Source organism: Bidens hawaiensis, unplaced genomic scaffold (genome assembly GCF_021521415.1).
Source record: "Bidens hawaiensis isolate Kalapana, Puna unplaced genomic scaffold, B.hawaiensis_p1.1 tig00033615_1, whole genome shotgun sequence".
Taxonomy (NCBI): Eukaryota; Viridiplantae; Streptophyta; class Magnoliopsida; order Asterales; family Asteraceae; genus Bidens; species Bidens hawaiensis.
The window spans coordinates 74527-89989 of NW_027495782.1; the positions used below are offsets into that span (position 1 = coordinate 74527).

Genomic DNA, 15463 nt, shown 5'->3' on the forward strand with positions numbered 1-15463 from the left:
GCCTTAACTAAAAAGGTTTTTTTTTTTTTCAAACGTTAAATTTTTGAATAGGTTTACTTAGTTATGATTTGGGTTATGCAAAAAAGAATTTGCGTCTCAAGTAATACTATAACCCACAACCTTTGGGTTGAAAGTTATACATATTTGCCACTACATCAAGCTTTTAGTTGTGTAATTGAGTTTACACATTTATATTACATATTTGTTTACGTAAAAATGTATGAATTGTTTTTTTAAATTCGGGCCTAGCGGGGTGTTGGGCAAGAGACGGTCGACCGCCCTGCCACCCCCTTAGGGTCAGCCCTGCCTTTAGGCTCGGCCAGTTTATATTATTTGTCCAGTGGGGGACTTTGCTCTTAGATAGGCCCAGACTCACCTATGTTAATTCAATTGAAGAAGATCCAAATATCACGCTATGTAGGATTTGAAACTGAACTAAACTAAGAGCATTTTCTGGTCATAGAAGAGAAAGCTGCCATGCGTCTGCATTCATCCCATATCAAAAACCAGTTTCAAAAAATTAAGGTGCCATTAATTAAAGTTAATTACAAAAAATGGAATACATTATATATTAGGTCGTATATTAATTTGAATAAAACAAGTATTTGAGTTTAGATGGATAATAACAAGTATTTCTACTAAAAAAATAGTATTTACTATTGAATTTTAAAAAAAGTCGGGCTTATGAAAAATAAAGAAAAAGTATATCCATCACGTGTGTTCTACTAGTAAGAGGTTTGGGTTTTCAGTGAAAACTCAATTTTGATCCTCACTTATGTTAGTTTTCACGGATTATGGCAATCAATGGTTTGAGCCAAGTCTTGTGCAAGGTTGTTAAATCGAGTCGCGAGGCCACCCGAATTTTCGTTTCACAGTGTGTTACGTTAGAGAGTTTTGTTCACAACAACTGACAAGTGACAGCTGGTGGTATGGTTTCTCAGGGGAATGCCCAAGCCAAACTCGAAAGTCAGTGTGGGTCCGATTAAGACACATAGTTTGCTCATAGTGGGGCAACTGGGCTCTCCAATTTAAGGAGTACGGTGGCCTAAAAGTCTAAAACACAAGAAAGTGGTCGTTACAAAAAAGTGAGAATAAAAAGTTAGGCCGACGGAACATACACCGTATCCGACTTTTTAGTTGTGAAAAAGGAAGTATTTGGTATTGGGAATTAGACTAGTGTCAATGAATGCAACCGTCAGAATACTTGGCAGATCCAACTTTACTGTCGAGAATATAATAATAACTTCAATTCCAACGGGGACAAATTGAACACAACAGCGTCGGCTCCTCGCTTTTACTAACACACTCCATCGGATCCGCCATTAACATGGACAGGTGGTGCTTGATGGTTGGTTGGATAAAAGGTCGGTTGTCTGGTATTGACGGCGTTTATCGTAAACATTCTTAGGAAACTTCTTTGACTTGTTAGAAAAGAATGAACAATCTAAAGATTTTCCCAATCATAATTCATTTATGGATTTTTTCTATCAGATGCAAAGAACTCACCTCAAAGGAGAGCTTGGTAATTCATAAAAGAATAGATACCAATTGTGTGTGTGTAGCTTCATCCCACTTTCATAAAAGAATAGTTACCTTGTTTATAAAACTCTTTTCAAATATTTTTAACTACATACATTTGGAAAATATTTTAATGGCTAAACATATTTGGTAAATAAGAAGTTAAGAAATATAAGTGGTTTGTTAAAATGTTGGATTGAAACTTCACGCATATAGTAAAATATTTATTTTCATGATAAATGTTTTAAAAACTACATATTTAGTTACTAAATTTTTTCTAAGAACATCCACGCCCGTACGTGTTTTCAAGCGTCACAAATTTGGACCTCGGATTTAAAACCACAAGTTAAGCAAACATCACAAACAATCAATGATAGGGATATTCATAGTCACACGAGTCTTGAAACACGAAGATAATCTATATAAGATATGAGTCGTGTTTAGGTTCATCTTCAATCTATTAATTAGAAACCCGTCAACCAAACATGATTAACATCCATAGATTTACATATCAACATACTTTTGAAAATACATTAGTAAGAAGCTTCAACTTCATCAGTTGGCACAGATGGCCCATTTGGAGGGTCATCAGCCCGCAGCTGAGCCGAAACATCGTCAATCGCCGAGTTCAACTGAGCAATCTTTTCAGTTAATATCTTGCGTGTTTTCTGTTCCATTAAAACCAATATTGTCACAATAATTATCTAAACCATTTAATAAAACAAACTGACACGTTTGAGACAAAACACAACTCAAAGTGACCTGGCCCGTTCATTTCTGAGCGGTTCAAAATGGTTAACAAGTTTTTACCTCCAACGCTTTCTCTTCATCATATATGAACTTTGGCAGCTTCCGCATTAAATCTTTTCGGTCCGCCCCTGCAAGCGCCCTGCTTATCTGCATCATGAAATTATCAACCTTAAATTTGTGGCTTTCAAAACCTTTGCTTATAAACAATTAAACAGTTTATGTTTTTTTAACATCAGTAGAATCGGTTTTTTCATTCAAAAGGGGGTTGTGGCACAACTTGTTGTCCGCTTACCTGCCTCTCTATATGTAAACTAGTTTCTATCCCCCGTATTACGGGGATTGTTTTACATTATTCAATATAACATTTATATATTTTTTTAGATTTTTAATTTTATTTATTATAAGAAAGTTAATAATATAATTAGGGTTTTTTGATGAAAGGATTTCACAAATAATTAATAACCCGGTTTAAAAGCTATGAGTTTGGTGAGACACATGATCCGCTTATTTATTTTACTATATAATTGTTTCTTAATTATAAATAATATATTTTCTTAATTGGATATTACTTTTTAGTATATCTCTATTTTATAGGGTTTTATATCAAATATTTGGTGATATTAATTGTTAATTTAATGGGATGTTATAACCCGTTTAAGGGCAATCAAGATTTGATGAGACACATACTCGTGAATTCGGGACAAATGCATAAGAAGTTTCCATTTACAAATAAAGCAATCTAGTGGCTTTAAAAAATGTAGGGAGGTTTCGTTTATCCACCGTATTACGGGGTTGTTTTACATTATTCGAATCTAATAATAACATATTTTTTAGATTTTAATTTTATTTATTGTAAGGAAGTTAATAATATACTAGAATTTGATGATAAAAGGGTTTCACAAATAAATGAGATTGTTATAACCCGGTTTAAAAGTTATTTGGGTGTGATTAGACCCATGTCCCGCTTATTTTTTTCACTATAAAATTGTTTATTTAATATAATCTTTTTTTAAATCGGATACTAATTTTTATCCTTAGGTAGCGTTTGGTATATGGTAATGAAGGACGGAATGGAATGATCCATTCAAACGTAATGAAAATATGTATGTTTGGTTAAAATTCGGAAAGGAATAAGCTATTACCAAAGGAATGTTTTTCCTTCTAAAAATAGTCATCTTCATTCCTTCCATCTACCCAGTTTTTTTTCCATTCCGTGTCATATTTTCAAGTTAACGTAATTTGCCAATCTGAATTAATTGCCTTGCGGACACTAAAACATAGGGTCTCCGTAAAATTTAATTCACATATTTCAATAATAATATTTTCTCTTGATTGCATTGTAATTTCTTATATCATTTGATATCTACTGAATATATTTTTGGAGGTCTCTATACTAAGAATTTTATTCCTTTCTTGTGATTTTGTTTCTCTAAACTAGAAAACATATTTAAATTTATTATAGTTTTTTAATTGGATAATGTTAAATTTGGTAAAAAGAAATTATTTTGAAGCTAGGTTTATCATTTTTTTATGAATTAATTTTTATTCCTCCGACTTTTCAAGTATACTAAACAATATAGAGTAATGATACATTTCATTCTCATATGGTAACCAAACAAGGCAATGGAATGAGAATGATCCATTCTATTCCCATGTTCATTCCATTCAATTGTTCATTCCATTACATCATACCAAACATACCCTCATTTTATAAGATTTTCATATAAAATATTTGGTTAGATTAATTTTTAATTAAATGAGATGTTAACCCATTTAAGAATTATCTATGTTTTGTGAGACCAATACCTGTGAATTCGGGTCAAATGCATGAGAAACCTTCATTTACAAATAAAGCAATCTGATTGCTTGAGAGAATTTAGGGAGGTTTCATTTATATATATTTAAGATAAATAAAGATACTATATGATATATACTATTTTTCGAATTATTTAAAGAATTCATTCACAGAATTACTTATTTGTTAAGAAAATAACCCAGGGGAAGGGCAATTTATGTATAAAATGAATTATTATATAAATGTGGCCAAATACCATAAAAACCAACATCTAAGAAAGAAAAAAGAGGTAAGCAAAACAACTGGATATACCGGTCCCAAGTAGTTATACTTTTGTTTTAATTTAACATGTAGATGGACTTTAATGTGCAAAAATTGTGGAGGGAATTTTGTGAGAAAAAATAAAAAGTATGTTGAAATTTTATGATATTTGCCCCACATATCTTAAATATATATAAACGAAAGCTCCCTAAATTCTCTCAAACCACCCAATTGCTTTATTTTTAAATAAAGACTTCTCATGCATTTGACCCGAATTTATGGGTATGGGTCTCACCAAACCCATATAGCCCTTAAACGGGTTATAACATCTCATTATATTAAAAATTAATCTAATCGAATATTTGATATGAAAATCCTATAAAATAAGGATATACTAAAAATTAATATCCATTTTTTTAAAAAGATATTATTTATAATTAACAAACAATTTTATAGTAAAAAAAAATAAGCGGGTCATGAGTCTCACTAAACCCAGATAACTTTTAAACCGGGTATAACATCTCATTTATTTATAAAACCTTTTATCATCAAATCCTAAGTATATTATTAACTTTATTACAATAAATAAAATTAAATCCAAAAAAAAATATATAAATAATATATAAGAATAATGTAAAACAACATATGAGGATGTAAATAAATTACAATACATGTTGCGCGCGAAAAAAAAAGGAAAAGGAAAGAAAAAAAGGAAAAGAAAAGAAAACTATATAACTAAGAATCTTAATCTTAAATTTATATATAAGCGAAACTTTTAAAAGCTCTCAGGTTACTTCTTACATTCTTTCAAGCCACCAGATTGTTTTATTTGTAAATGAATACTTCTCATGCATTTGAATTCACGGGTACGGACTGGGCCTCACCAAACCCATAGCTTTTAAACGTATTATAGCATCTCATTTATTTGTGAAACTTTTTCATCATCAAACCCTAAGTATATTATTAACTTTATCATAATAAATAAAACTAAAATCAAATATAAATATTAGACATGAAAAAGAAATACAACCCCTGTAATACGGGGGATAAAAACTAGTATATTAAATATATTAACAACAACCGTATGGAGAGGTGGGATGTATGCAAACCTTACCTCTATCCCTGGGGATAGAGAGATTGCTTCTATAAATACCCCGATTCCATGCCAAACATACCAACAAATAAAAATAAAAATATAGAAAGTAGGAAGCTACCGATAATCGATGAAAAGGTAAAAGTGTAAAAGCATATATAACATATATGCATATATACATGTAAAAAATATAACACACAGGAACCTAAACCTTAGAATAATCTAAGCCCCAAAAGTCCTAAGCAAATCTAAAACGACGACCATACCAATTAAATATATTAAATAGAAATTATATAAATATCAGCCTTGTGGCTCACAAGCCAACTTGAGATCAATAATTGAAGCTTAGCTCCGGGCTTGTTTAACAAGCTTATTTTTAGGCTTGAGCTCATTTAAGCTCAACTGGATTGGAGCTTTTGGCGAGCTGATCTCGAGTAGAGGTGCACAAAAAACCCGAACCCGGAACCGGATCCGAAATAAAAACCCGAAACCGGTTTTTTTAATACCCAGGTTTTTAATACCCGAACCCGTACCCGACCCTACCCGTAGGGTAGCATTTTGGTATTAAAACCCGAACTGGACCCGATTTGTACCCGGTAATACCCGAAAACCCGAACCGGTTCCAGGTATTTTCCAATACCCGAAACAGGGGATTTCAAATACCCGATGTATAGCCGAAAAATACCCCTAAAAAGTGCAAACTTTTAAAAAATCCAATCTATACCCGGAAAAAAGCCCCAAAAAACCCGAAAATAAGGTTTTTTTCAATACCCAAAAATAGGGTATTCAAATACCCAGTTTTTGAATACCCGGTTCTATGTCCGACCCGAACCCGATTCATAGGGTATGGTTTTTAGAGACAATACCCGGACCTTAACCCGAACAGGCTATTACCAATACCCGATTTTCCAATACCCGGTCATACCCGAACCCGATTCCATACCCGAACCCGAGTATTTTAAAAACCCGATTTGTGCACCTCTAATCTCGAGTAGCTCACAATTAGCTTGTCTCGTTTACCTAAAATCCTGCTCATAAAACTTGCATAACTGAATAATAAGGCTATGTGTTGTGGAACCACGCCCTGGCCGTTTTGCATGCCACATAGGCTCCATAATGTCCCCCACACCACGTCAGGGCTTTAAAAGAGACATTTTGGAGGAGGGACACCACCATTTTAACGCTACTTGAGAGAAATTAAGTGGGGTCCACCCATCATAACTAGCTATTAAAGCTAGTTAACCCACAACACCCAAAACCCGCCCGCTGTCTACGTGGCAATGACGTGGCGCTTCAACTAACACTAGCACATGCTAGTTGGCCCACAATACATAGCCTAAGATGACAACAAGAATGGCTTGAGGATACCTGGGGTGCATATATGGCGCCTAAGGTTCCAACAACGATTCCTCCCAATACAAAGCCACCAACAAATAAGCTCGCACCGCCTAGCCTATCATCATGTGCCCTACAAACGCATACGTGAAATGCAGACGTTACACATAAAGTGGCAAAACCGAAAAAAATATATACACGAGCGTACCCAGCCCTCACGGTAAGCGATTTCTTGTGTTTTGTTAGTTTAGTTGTTCCATTGTAGCCAACAAGCAGATTCGTGGGGCCAATGCATTGATCTGCTTGCATATATAAACCAAGAATCATTTAATTTATAGCAAGTTGGGAATCTAAAAGTTTAAAGGAATCTGGTTGAAATGGAAGGAAGATTATATCCAGTATAGATTTGGTAAAGGCAGTTAAACCTAAAACTAAATGTGTATTAAAGTAAACATAGTCATGAACCCTACATAGATATTGTAAACATTGTGTTACAAAATCGCGTCGATTATCTCACTCGCTATTGGTCAAAACTGAGAAGCTCGAAATATAAATTCCAATTCGATGAATCGTTGACCGCTAGGCCGAGTTCTACAACACTGGTCATAAATCCGTAATATGATCTAACTTAAAGTTGAAATGATATATAATAGTAACAGATGATAGTTAAGATGCAGTCGAGTGTAAGTAATGGAGATTCAATTTCATGGATTGAAGGAGAAATTAATGTAAAATGATTTTGATTCAATTTCAGTTTCAATTTCGAAGACTACAATTCCATATAATAATAATAATAATAATAATAATAATAATAATAATAATAAATTAAAGCAGGTTAAGCAGCATGAATAATCAATCATAAGTTAGTAAATCAGCGTACCAGAGAAGAAGAAGCGATTTCGGTGGGTTTGGAGTGGAACGAAGGAATTGGTGAGGGTAGTCATCGTTTCGACTGCACAAACAAGATTTATTAATCAACGTTGATATTCATTTAACACCCACCAGAAACTTGCCCCTCCCTTCCCTAGGATAATTGATAAGTAAACCTTTGTCATTTTTCGGTTTAACTTGAATCTATATTTGTATCTAAAACCAAACCCGTTTTAATCTTTCAGATTCGTCGTTATTAATAAAATGTTGGATTTTATGTTCGTTTATGTTTCACAAATGTCGGGTCAAGAAAACATCATTTTCGCTACGTTAAAACACCTCTTTATGATGAAAAATGACATAAAACAAACTTTAGGGATTATTATTTTCAATTATCAAAAGCCTGCTTGACCATTTTAACCACCACATGCATTTTTACCCTATTTGAATGAACCATACTCTTACCATTATAAAAGCAAGTATCCATACACCACTTTAGTTGTTCATCTTCTCCAAACTCTCTCAAATCCAAGTATTCATCTTCAACCTCTTATTAGCTTGATTACATAAGGTCAAACAAATACTAACCTTGTTTCTAACTAAATCTTATTACTTAAAGCTTGATGTTGCAACATATATATAATATACACTCCTTGTTTCCTTCGGCTTTCACTTCTCCGGTCACGGTCGGTTGAAGTGTTGTGCTACAAGGCAAGCTACATGGATGTAACATCCTAAAATTTCGTATTTAATAAAAGAAAGTCGCGTTTAGTCATTGGGCCTGAATAATTAATTAGTATTAATAAAGATCATGGACTTGGACTAATTAAGATGGATTAAAGGGAATGGGCCTTAGGTCCATGGGCTTTAAGGGATATAAATATCCCCTAAAGCATCCTAAAACCCTAAATCCTCATTCTTATCATCCAAATCTCTACACACTCAAAAAAAAAACACACACATCCTGCACCATATTCGGCAGAGAGAGAGACGAGAGGGATTTGAGACCAAACGAACGCTAGCATGTATTAGATCTTTATCACACGAGCTATATACAAGATCTAGAATTCATAACCAAGTTAAACGAGATCCAAACGAGCACTAAAGGTATGTTCTTGATCTTAAAGTTTACGTTTTTATAATCGTTTAGCCTTGAAACTTAGAACGGGAGTAGATCGAGTATAGACGAAACGTAAAGTTGTAAACTTGATGATAAAATGAACCTAACGAACCCGCGAACCTAAACGGCTCGTTTAAAACGAAATCCTAGATCCATTCTCTAAACGTTCACTATAAAGGTTCGTGCTTTATGTTATAAACGGGTCAAGATTGGACCCCAAATGGTCAAGGGAACGTTTAGGGCTAAGGCCAAATCATAAAATGAGTATTTAAGTTGTGAAATGTGCGACGAAGCGAACCAGTGAGCCGCAGACCACGAACTTCGCTTACTGTATAACTTCGCTGCATAAGTTCGCTGTAGCTAAACTTCGCTACAAGCCAACTACGCCAAGATAAGTTCGCTTGAAAATAAGTTCGTTCAAAAGTCAAGTTCGCTGGCTAACTTCGCTTGATGTTAAGTTCGCTACAAGCAAGTTCGCCTACCTTATCAACTTCGCTGAACAATATGTTCGCTGGACTCTAAGTTCGCCGAGTCTTAAGTTCGCCGAACCTTAAGTTCGCTTAACATGCATTTTAAGGTAACGAATCGGGCTAACGAATGAGTAGGTAAATAAAATAGTAACTTAAAATCCTAATAGGAAATGCGTTAAGACAGTTAATGAAAATAAAATTTTTCCAAGCTGACCTGGCAGCTCGACCCCAGCCAGGGGCTCTGCCCCTTGGACCCTGCTAGGGGCTGCCGCCCCTAGACCCCGCTGCCAGGGGCGCTGCCCCCGGACCCCCGTTCATTGTGGGATTTTATAAAGATAGAAATACAATATGAGTAATAGTAGTTAATTTATACATGTAAATATTATACAGTTAGCCGTGCACAGCTCAAGAAGGGAATAACGATTAACGGAGAGCGTAACAGGATTCAGGTGAGTTTCTAACCCCATTTCTTTGTTATGTTTTCGGGGCTGTGTGCATACTCGATGTGATAGTTAATACACTTACCTTAACTGGTAAGTGTATGCCTTATATGTTTTATATGTTATGTATGTATATCTTAAATGTGAATGAAAGCTTGTTGGCATGTGAACGATCTTCGGATATTGCACGTGCTAACAAGGGAGGTATGTTTATGATAAAGGAATGTGTATGATAGATATATGTACAGTATATGAATATGTATGAATGATTAAAGAAAGTATGCATGTTATGGGTATGTAAAGACAATATGTACGAAGATGAAGAAAAAGGGAGCATACCCTAATAATATCTGAGATAGAGAAGGAGGGACCAGACCCTTAATAATATCTGAGATAGAGAAGTAAAAAGAGACCAGACCTTAATAATATCTGAGATAAACAAGAAAGGGACCAGACCCTAAAATATCTGAGATAGACGAAGGAAAGAGAGACCAGACCCTAATAATATCTGAGATAGAATGGACAGTAACTATATAGTATGAAAGTAATAAAGTATGAATGTACGTATGAAATAACGTAATGAAAGTAAGTTAGTAAAGTAATTATTATGTATCTTCGGATGCATGATTGAAGGTAAGTGTATGTAATGTATTATGCTTGATTAACTAGAACTCACTCAGCGTAGCTGACTTTTAGTATGCACGCAGGTGAGTAGGATGAGGCAGCTCGCTTGAGGGGACACGTGGCAGAAGAATAAGAGTCTGGCATCAGAAGACTTATGATGTTTTAATTTTAATTACTTTGCTTTTGAAAGACAAGTTGTTTGTTAAGGCAAGTTTTGGATTGTTATGAAATGTTTTATGAAAGCTTTTATGTTCCGCTTAAAGTTTTAATTAACTCTGATATTTGAACTGTGTTTATAAGTAAATCCAACATCCAAAGTAGGGCTACCGGTAACGGGGCCTTACAATGGACGACTATTATAATCCTTGATATATACCTTAACTTATGCTTTAATTTATGCGAGTTTACTAGTGTTGTTTAGTTTCTAATTACTTTTAATTTCCAAATCATTTTTTAATAGTTCATTGGTATTGGGTATGTGGCCACTATTTTCGGTTTCATCCCGAGTCAAGAGCCGAACCAAAACCGAACTTTTGTTTAATACTTTATTGTTAAAATATTGTATGAAATATTTGAGTATTATTATACTAGTAGGTGCCCGCGCTATGCGGCGGCGAATTCACAACGCGGTTATTTTGCCACTTTTCTCAGACAAGAAAGCGAGCTTGAAGTTTGAAAGTGCAAGCTTGGCTCAACTTTGAAACCGAGTAAAAAATGGAACTTAAGCTCAAGCTCAACCTAATACACATTATATATAAAGTTTAACGGAAAACAAAATAAGTTCAACAGAATACATAACAAGTTCAAATCAAGTTTAAACTAACACAAAACATGTACAACCAGTTACATAATAAGTTCATTAGCATCCGAACTAACTCAACAATGAATGATATCACCCTGTTAGTAAAAAAGGAAAAAAAATTGTTAGTACAAGATTGCTAGAAGCATGATAAAATCACCTATTCTTGGTTTACTTAGAATCTAAGAATGCGAGTTTACTAAACTTAATGTATATGAAAATAAAATATATTGAAGCAATAATTTGAGCCAAACCAAGCCGAGCTTACAAGCCAAATCGAACCGGTTTCACTCGTTAAAAACCGAGTCAAGCTGAGCAAGCTTTCTAACCGAGTCGAGCAGGTTCGGCTCAGCTTCAAACCGAGCCATATTGTTAAATATTCCCAAATATTCAAAACGAATAATGTGTCACCTTGTTATTGAGGTTCCAACGACCTCCACGAGTAAGCAAGTCTCGTCCATTTCCAAACTTTCAACTGCAATGAATATAATGAATATTAAAAAACACTGAAATCAGGTCAACAGATCTAAATCAGATCAAAGACTCAAATTAGGTCACAGTTTTATTTCTGGTAGGTTAAATTTTAGTAGTTCTTAGACATAGTGTATTTAACATTTATTACTTCAAGTGTATTTTTGGAATATAAATTAATTATTGCTGCCTATTACGGGCCAGATTGCAGGCCATAGCTTGTTGAAGTTTACGGGTCATAATAGTAGGAGATCAGACTGTAGGGGATCAGTTATTTTATTGGTTCGTTTCAGCACAAGACAGCCTTGTATTTGAATGTCACAAAGTTGTTTTGAACTATTGAGATTTACCTCTCAAGGGTAATTATAGAAATTAATCTGGTGTAGGGTGTGCAAATCAGAATTGAATAAAGGTCAAAGGCTGGCTGCATATTTGAACAAATTGATAACGGGTATTCAAGGGTAATTTGTGAAATTTGAATACCTTCTTGGTTAAGTTTGTTTGTACACTAACCAAATATGTCATTTACAATAAAAGGTTTTGCATATGGGTTACCGTTAAAGTAAACATGCAAAAATAAGTAACTTTTTGTAGGGATAACGATTGTTGACATGACCCGAACCTGACACGGGTCGTTCTAGGGTCAACCTAAATTTGTGTATGTGTGCGGGTTAGGGTTGAAGTCTTCGACACGAATAATAATATGGGCTGGGTTACACATTACAACCCGTCAACCCACCAACGCGACACGAGTGAGACCCCTAATTTAGGCTTATACCATATCTAAATAAGTAAAAATAACTGACATGAAATTCTGTACTTGTTTACCATAAAAGTTATTTTAATTAAAAATGAAAGAATTACTTACAAGTAACCAGCAGGTTTAACAAACGCCATTCCAAATAAGCTTGTGCAGCCACACGTTTCTAGTTTATATGAAACCTTTATCTTCCTCAGGTGAGGTTAACACACCACCACCTAAGCCACCCATAGCACCGCCCATCCGTCTAAATCCTCCGATTCGCCCAATGCTTCCCACTCATCCCACCGTAAACCACTACACAATATTCATTATATGCTGTCAAAATTAAATTAAACATAAACATATATAAAAATGGTTACTGCAATACTGCTTACATAATTTAACTCCAAACTTCCATACACTCTGCCATAAGCTCGCATGGGGAAATAACCACCATATGCTGGTCCAAACCGATGGGGGTATCTAAGAAGTTATGGCAGGCTACAAAATTTGTTCATCCCGCTCAGATACCTCTAACTCCTCATGTTCAGCCTTTAAGTCATTCTGCATTATTGAAATTTCACCATTTATAGGTTAAACATTTAAACAAGTGCTATTCGATTTTTATCGTTACCCCATCCTTCATGATTGGGCTGACCCATTGCTGCTTTGTCGGCCTGAACCGCCTGAACAAAACAATGATTGACGGCTTCATTGTGTCAAGCAGCTAGATCATAATATGCAAAGGGTGTCTGAATTATCCAAGAAGGGACCAAAAGTTTTTTAACTCCTTACAAACATTCCATATCGGTTCGATTTCAGTTTTAGTTTTTGGTTTCATCTCAGTTCCGTTTCTATTTTTTCAGTTTCCAAATAGCATTAACTTGACCCTAAATTACCCATGTTCCATGTTGGTTCTGATCAAACGGGCCAAATAAAACGTCCAAGCCAACTGGCACAATTAAAACTTTTTAGCCAAACGGGTGGAATAGAACTTTTTAGAGACTTGACTTTTGGTGGTAAAAGTTTTCAAAAAAGTCAATGGTGTTCAACGAATAAGATCTTTTAATTTCAATAATAAGCAAAGTCTTTTAATAAAATGATTTAGTATATCTTGAACTTATTCGACCCCCATTTTACTGTTAATTGTTTTCTTAATATGGCCCGTTTGAAACATATAATTGGACCATATACATATAATTAAATGTTTATGTAAAAAAGTTCACAAATACCTAAATGAAATCTCAAAAAGAATGGCGCGTTAAACTTTGTGCATTTGACCCACACCTGGTTCTGTCATTTTATTTTGTAGCATGCTTGGAATCTGAATCTAGTCAACTCTACACAAAACTCAAAATCAAATTGCCATTAAGTTAAAGCATCAATAAAACTAATAAAATCATCGCATTAATTTCATGTTTAATCAAAGACGTGACAGACCAAAACACCATCATCGGGGGCATTGTTGTCATTAGGGATGAGAAAATTCGGTACCGGTACTGATTGGTACCGGTACCGAAATTGGCACGATTTGGTACCGTCGGTACCGGTACCAAGAATTCGCGATTTTCGGGATCGGTATTTTCGGTACCGGTACGGTACCGAGCTCATCCCTAGTTGTCATTAAAATTGCTTGACTTTTAAAAGTCAATACTGAACAATTTATTTTTTCATTATGACTGTTTGACTATAAAAAATCAAAACTGATCAAATTTTAATGTATTTAGACAGTTTAACTTTTAAATGTCAAAGAACATATTTTAATGCATTTTGATACACAAGTGTAAGGATATTTTTTTGGTTAAATCACAGAAGTGCAGGGGCAATTTGGTCACAAATGTTTAGGGGTATGTTTTGAGCACTGTCTAAACTGTGCAGTTTATCTGAGCTTGGTCATTTTTGTAAAAAAAAATTGTCAAAGCATTTTGGTAGGGGCGTTTTAGTCAAATTTGTTAATTAAGAATTTGCCCTTATTAGCTAACACACCAGGACTCTGAGGGAAGTTTTCACATAAAACTTGACAAAAAAAAATACCATTTCTTTGGATTCCAAAAGAACTTCAGCAATCCGCTTCTCAAGCTTTAAATGAAGTTCTGCCATTTTTATCATAAAATAGAAAATGCTCATTGAGTTGATAAGTAAAACAAGTAAATTTCGATAGTTAAAGACATAAAAAAACAAACAAATGAAAGCACTAAGCATATACATTTTGTAAACTGTTTTCCCACTCGATGGTCAAATATTTTTTTACTTTCACACAAACATATGTATATGTAAACTATTTGTAACATGAATATATGAACATAATGTAATTATAAAACTACAAAATTTATTATTTTACATACACTAATATTTGGGCTTTAATGTCAACACGCCAAAAAACCAGATAAACAAAAGCCTAGCAAGCGAACCAACAACCCGAGCTAAGCTTGGCTTGGGCTCGGTTAGTTTACAAATCGAGCCACATTGACTCGGCTTGTTGGCAAACCACCCCTAAAAATGAAACCGCAAATGAAAGTGACCATATCACGCTCACCTGTGTTATTTTACGTTTATTTAGGCTTGTGTTCATTTATGTTCGTTAATATATTTATTTTTTTAGGCTAGTTACTATCTAGTTTAGTTTTAATAACTTCAAGGCTCAACACATTGTTGTTCATATTTACCTTTAATTGGTTTTATCTTAGTTATGTTCATTTGTTTATGTTTGTGAACCGTCTTTTTAAACTGCTAACAAACGAACATAAACGAATACATACACGTTAACTTTCTTAACAAACAAACAAGAACAAGAAAACTTGGCTCATTTAATTATTCATGTTTGATCATTCATTTGTTTAAAGTTAAAAGAACGAACATGAGCATGGTTTGTTCGTGTTCATTAACAAGCCTATTAAAAATAAATGGAACTCCTAAAATGTGATATGGGAAACATTTTTTGATGTATTATGCAAACACACATAAATAAATAATTAAAAAAATATAGTTAAGATTTTCAGCAATTTGTAGCAATAAGATCATGGTTTGGATATGGATACAGACCTTAAGATATTCAGCAAGTTGTAGCTCGGTTTCCACATAATATGCATTCTTCAATCTTCCCATGGGTTGTAAATAATTTAGCAAGTTCTTCCTTAACATGACTTAGGATAATGTCACTTCTTTTCAGCTTACG

General features: G+C 34.2%; 1 protein-coding gene and 1 long non-coding RNA gene across 2 annotated transcripts; both read right to left on the reverse strand.

The window, feature by feature from the left end:
* Window positions 1–1895: 1895 nt before the first annotated feature.
* On the reverse strand, window positions 1896–7092 carry LOC143585183 (uncharacterized). Its single transcript, XM_077067029.1, has 4 exons — window positions 6961–7092; window positions 6786–6885; window positions 2329–2415; window positions 1896–2186 (listed from the first exon to the last, which is right to left on the reverse strand). Exons 1-4 carry the CDS (start codon window positions 7077–7079, stop codon window positions 2052–2054), a joined length of 441 nt encoding a protein of 146 aa, XP_076923144.1. The 5' UTR covers window positions 7080–7092; the 3' UTR covers window positions 1896–2051.
* A 3911-nt stretch (window positions 7093–11003) lies between these two features.
* LOC143585184 (uncharacterized) lies at window positions 11004–13743 on the reverse strand. Its single transcript, XR_013144515.1, has 2 exons — window positions 11487–13743; window positions 11004–11173 (listed from the first exon to the last, which is right to left on the reverse strand). It is a non-coding gene; the product is annotated as an uncharacterized LOC143585184 (long non-coding RNA).
* Between the last annotated feature and the right edge of the window lie 1720 nt (window positions 13744–15463).